We start from the raw sequence: 5,022 nt of genomic DNA on the forward strand, positions 1-5,022 counted from the left end.
ACGCAGCTGTCAGTGCCCCACTTCCGCTTCCGGCGGGCTCTGCGCGGGCGGGAAGGGTTGGGGTTGTGTGAGGGGGAGCGCTGCCGTCGCGCGTCAGTGGGGGGCTGTGGCTGTGAGCACTCCTCCTTGAGCCCTCGGCCGTGTTTGTAAGGCTTTTTGCAGTGCCGTGGCCCTGTGTTCGCTGGCATCTCGGAGTGTTTGAGCTCGGTGGCTGTTCGGGTGGGTGACACCTCACCCCGTGATGAGGGGTTGCAGGTGCAGAGGAGGCCGCGGGGAGGCTCCGAGGGCCAGAACGCCTCTCCTGTGAAGAAAGGCTGAGGGAGCTGGGAGCCCGGAGAAGAGAGGGCTATGGGGACTCCGCACTGCAGCCTTCCTGACCTCGAGGGGAGCTTACAAGCAGGAGGGGGGCTGACTTTTCGCACGGTCTGACAGTGATAGGACAAGGGAAAATGGCTTTAAACTAACAGAGGGGAGATGCAGGTTAGATGTCAGGAAGAAATTCTTCCCTCAGAGGGCGGTGAGGCCCAGGTGCTGCTGCCCAGAGCTGTGGGTGCCCATCCCTGGAGGTGCCCCAGGCCATGGATGGGCCCTGGGCAGGCTGAGCTGAGGAGCACCCAGCCCATGGCAGGGGTTGGAACTCAGTGGGCCATAAAGACCTTCCCAACCCAACCGTTCTGTGATTCTGTTACAAGGTGCTGGGCACGGCTCTAGGTGGCCCTGCTGAAGCCCGGTGGCACCCAGTGATCCCTGCAGTCCCAACCACACCATGACGTGTTCCCCGGGCAGGAAGGACGTCCCACATCCCCTTGTTCCCAAGAGCACAAGCCCAGCGCAGCCCACATCCCACACTCAGCAACAGCAGTGCTATCCGCTGCTTTATTGGAGCCGCACAGGGGGAGGCCGGCGGGGACAAGCAGGCAGCCCTGCGGCACAGGCACTAGTTCTTGCCGCATGGAAGGGTGCTGCTGATCTTCCTGCAGTAGCAGAAGGCGTTGAAGAACCGGCAGTAGCAGGTGGCACAGGGGTCGCAGCAGGGGATCTGTTGGCCCAGGCAGGACTCCAGGAGGCGGACGCAGCGGCGAGGGGAGCGCTCCTCCCGGCCTGCAGCTTGCAGGACCGTGGACAACGCCTGCAAGTGGACAGGAGGAGGGGAAGGGGTTCGTGGTCCACCACGCTGGCAAAGAATTAGAGAGTGAGAGAGCCCAGAGCCCGAGGCACCTCCGTCTCAAACAGGAGGCTGAGATATCCAGAACTCAGCCTGCTCCTAAGAGAAGGCACTCGTGGCTTGGTGCTGGACCCTGATGATGCCATGCCAGCTCCTCTTTGTGCCTTGCTTGCCTGAGTGCAGGGCACCTGGGGCATCACCTGTGTAAGACCTGCTTGGGTTTCCCCTCTTCCCATCCTGCTGAAGCCTTCCTTTCCCTCCAGGTTACCTCCCTTTAAGGATCTTTTAATTGTTTGTCCATAGGAAAACAACCCTTGTCTCTCCAATTTCTCATCATGCGATGTTCCCTGTGCCCTGCGTCCATCCAGAGGCTCATCCACAAACCCTTTGGGTCTCCATCTCCCCCTGAGATGGAAGCCCAGTCCTCTGCAGGGACAGCAGGGGCACGTTGGTTACACACTGCAAGGGAAAGGGAGGTTGGCGTTTCCTCCCACAGAACCCGACAGCTCGTGATTCACTGCTCCTATTCCCCTTAGCTGCAAGTGTCCTCGCGGTCCCCTCTGATTTTTAACTGAACAATTGGTCTGGCTGGAGCAATTTCGAAAGAGGATGTTTCACACCCACTTGTCATTACGGAAATGTGCGGTGGGAAGGTTCGGTTCCCAAGTTTCTTAGGAAATGAGGCAGGGAAACCTCGCCTGCCTCCAGCCAGCTCACCTCCCAGCCCCTGCAGCGGCATCCCTGAAGGCCAACCCCAAACAGGGGGGCTTTCCTGGCCCCTCTATTTCCAGCTTCCCTGACTCCCGGCATGTCCACACCCCTCAGCGGGCAGCGAAGGGATGCTCCCTTCCTGTGCAGCGTTCCATGTAGTGTTTGCTCCAAACCGCCCCCGGGGCACAGAGAAGCCCAATGTGGCTCAAAGCGGCCCTGGTTTTGGGTGTTCTTCAGAAAACACAAGCTCTCCGTGTGTTGTTACCTGTGGTTCCGGCACGCTGCTTTTCTGCAGGAGGTTACCGTCACCTTCTTGCACCTCCAGGGCCATCTGATCGAAATCCGACCTGGGAAGAGCTCCTGTGAAACAGAAAGAGGCTGGGCAAGGTGGGCTCTGCTGGCTGAGCAGGGGCTCCCTGCTTTAGTTCTGGGGACCTGGCTGTCCCAGCAAGGGCTGGGGACCGCGGCACTCACCGGCAAGCTCCACTGACGCCTCCTTGGCCTTGCGCAGCAGGCTGGAGTAGGGGGCTCTGCCTGCCTCCTCGAGCCCGGCGCTCATCTTCTGCAGGGGGCTGTGGCTGAGGTCCGAGGTGAGGATGGCCTGGATCCCCTGCAGCAGCCCGTAGCACAGCAGCAGCGCGTTCAGCATGGTCCTGGGGCAACGTGCACAAGCGGCCAGCGTCAGCCCGGCCCCCTCTGCCAGCAGGTGCCTTCCTGCAGCCCAGCTCTGGGCTGTCTTCTCCGTGGTGCTCCCCAGAGGGGTTTCGCAGCCAACCTTACAGACAGGTTTGCAACACCGTAGGCAGGAGCGTGGTGAGGAGACGGGAGCAGCTTCCTATGGCTGCAGCCAGAGTCCTCCTGCACTGCATTGCAGCTGGAGCCGCGGTGACACGAGTGTCCCCAAAGGTCCTGGGACATCCCTGTGTTTCGTGAAAGCTCCTTTTGCAGGGGAGGGTCTGAGGCCACCGTGGGGTTTGGGAACGACAAACAACCGTGGGGCTTTGGGAAGATCACCACAGGGCATGGATGGGGGACCTTCAGGTCCGCACGTCACAGCAAAGGCCTTTGCAGGGGCTGTGGCACCTCTGTGCCACACATTTACCCTAAAAACCCTCAAAAGACAGAAGTGCTTTCATGCAAAGCCTCCTTGCCAGGTCACGCTGCTGGGAGCTTCCCCAGGTGGGACCAGCCCCTCCCCCCCCCCGCCCCCTGCTCACGGGGGAACCCAGAGCTCCCTCTCCCCATGCACTGTGGTACCAGCGGCCCCAGCACCACGCACAGGGCTCAGGAGTTTGGGGCCTTTGGATCCCTGTAGGTTCGAGTGGCTGCGGGATGGGCTTCTGCGGGAGATTTAATCCAAATGGAACCCTCCTCACCCCACCAAGCCACCCCACTCCGTGCCATGGGTACCCAGTGGGGTGCCCTGAACACTCCCCGTGCCCGGCCCCACTCCGCAGCCCCTTCCCTGCAGACCCACTGACCTCCGGCCGGTGCGGGGCTGCGGGCGCTGCTCACTGGGCTCGCTCTGAGTGCCGCTCTGCCTCGATGTCCTCCCTCCCCACATGCTCGCCGGGAACTTATATCGGCTTCCCGTTAATTAAGTGCTGCAGCCACATGACCCCGCGAAGCGGCAGGTAGGTGGGCTTTGCCGCAGACGGGGCTTTGTCCGGATGGCAAAGCAGCAGCAGGGCGTGGGTGCTGCTGCGTGGGGCTATGGCCAGGAGCTGGTGCCCACTCGCCCCAAAATCCAAGCAAGCTGCCCCTGTGTCGGCACCCGAGGCCAGAGCGCCGGTGATGGACGCACGGGCGGCTTCCTCCTGTGTCCTCGCACAGCGGCGATGCATCGCCTGCCTCTGGCCCAGCGTCAGCCCCTGTCCCCTTCCGTGCCTCCACCAGCACAGCCCCCTCCCTGTGGCTTTGGGAAGCCTGCTCGAAGCGCCTCGTGTCTCTGCAGCTTTCAGAAGGAGCCGGCAAGGCCGTGGCAAGGAGCAGCTCTGATGCCAGAGGAGGCTCCGAGTGCACCCAGCCCCACTCCTTCATCCTTCTCTACGCCTTGGAGAAAGCCCTCTAGCTCCTGGCACGAGCCCAGCCGTGGTGCAGAGCCCATTACAGCCTCCCCAAGTCCTCCACTCCCACCACTGCCCAGCTGCAGATCCTCCAGGCGCTGGCTGCGTCTCCTTCACTCATCCTTTCCAGGTCCCGCAGCCTCAGAGCACTCAGCTCTGCACATCCCGGCCTCAGCTGCACCCCAGCAAGAAGGACGGCTGCTGCCCCACCGCCTGCAGCCCCGGTGCTGGGTCCCGCAGCCGCATGCGGATGTGGTTCCTTTGGTTTCTCGGCACTCGAGCTCCGCGCCCATACCCAAAGGAAGCTGCAGCGAGCGCGGTGCAGCCCCAGCCCCACAGCCACGGGGCCGGGCAGGGACGGAGGAGGCACTTCTGCATCTGTCCAGCTCGCATCGGTGCTCCCGCAGCCCCGCACCCAGCTGGGATGCCCGTATCCCGCACCCCCTCGGGATGCCCACCCCCTGCACCCAGCTGGGTCCCCACGCACGACCCCAGCCGGGGCCCCCCGCACAGCACCCCGCTGCCATAGCGGGACGCGGAGCCCCGTTCCCAACGCCCCGTGCCCGCAGCCCGCGGCGGTGACGCCAGCCCGGAGCGGGGCTCATTAAGGGCCGCGGGCGGAGGGCTTCTGGGAAGGCATTAGCAGCGCCGAGGCGGCCGAGCGCTGAGAGCTTTTTAATCTGCGGGAGCGTCGCCCGCTTCGTGAGCGGCCCCGGGCAGGTAACGAGCTAAATGAGCACGCCGCCCGCCCGCCCATCGCTTCCAGGAAAAGAGCGGCCGCGGCGAGGCCATTCCTGCACGCGTCCCCGGCCCCGTCCGCTCCCGGATCCCTCGCCCTAATTTGGGATTCACCCCCTCCCCCCCGCCCACCGCCTCGGGTAGCGCTTAACCCCCGCCCTCTCTCAATGCGGGGAGCGGGCTGGCGGCCCGGCGGGGTGCGATGAGTTGCGTCCGGCCTCAGCCCGGTCGCGGGGTGGGGGGTGCGGGAGGGGACGGGGCCCTTTAAGGCTGCGGACCGGAGCACGCTGACGTCAGCGGGGCGGGCGCACCGGGACGCCGCAGCCCCGCGGCCCCGAGCTC

General features: G+C 64.0%; 2 protein-coding genes across 3 annotated transcripts in view; one reads left to right on the forward strand and one right to left on the reverse strand.

Annotated features, from left to right (window-relative positions):
- Positions 863-2,726, reverse strand: AGRP (agouti related neuropeptide). Its single transcript, XM_021408694.1, has 3 exons — positions 2,351-2,726; positions 2,142-2,236; positions 863-1,129 (listed from the first exon to the last, which is right to left on the reverse strand). Exons 1-3 carry the CDS (start codon positions 2,523-2,525, stop codon positions 938-940), a joined length of 462 nt encoding a protein of 153 aa, XP_021264369.1. The 5' UTR covers positions 2,526-2,726; the 3' UTR covers positions 863-937.
- Positions 4,962-5,022, forward strand: part of LOC110404416 (SNF-related serine/threonine-protein kinase-like) — a 4,609-nt gene continuing 4,548 nt past the window's right edge. For both annotated transcript variants that reach the window (XM_021408689.1, XM_021408691.1), the window contains exon 1: positions 4,962-5,019. The gene's annotated coding sequence lies outside the window, so the exon portion shown is untranslated. The remainder of the gene's footprint in view (positions 5,020-5,022) is intronic.

Source organism: Numida meleagris, chromosome 10, assembly GCF_002078875.1.
Source record: "Numida meleagris isolate 19003 breed g44 Domestic line chromosome 10, NumMel1.0, whole genome shotgun sequence".
Classification (NCBI taxonomy): Eukaryota; Metazoa; Chordata; class Aves; order Galliformes; family Numididae; genus Numida; species Numida meleagris.

Coding starts and splice junctions, on each gene's coding strand:
- AGRP (XM_021408694.1), bottom strand. CDS start 2,525: ATGCTGAACGCGCTGCTGCTGTGCTACGGGCTGCTGCAGGGGATCCAG. Junction 2,237..2,350: donor GGCGTCAGTGGAGCTTGCCG/GTGAGTGCCGCG, acceptor TCTGTTTCACAG/GAGCTCTTCCCAGGTCGGAT. Junction 1,130..2,141: donor GCAGCGTGCCGGAACCACAG/GTAACAACACAC, acceptor GTCCACTTGCAG/GCGTTGTCCACGGTCCTGCA.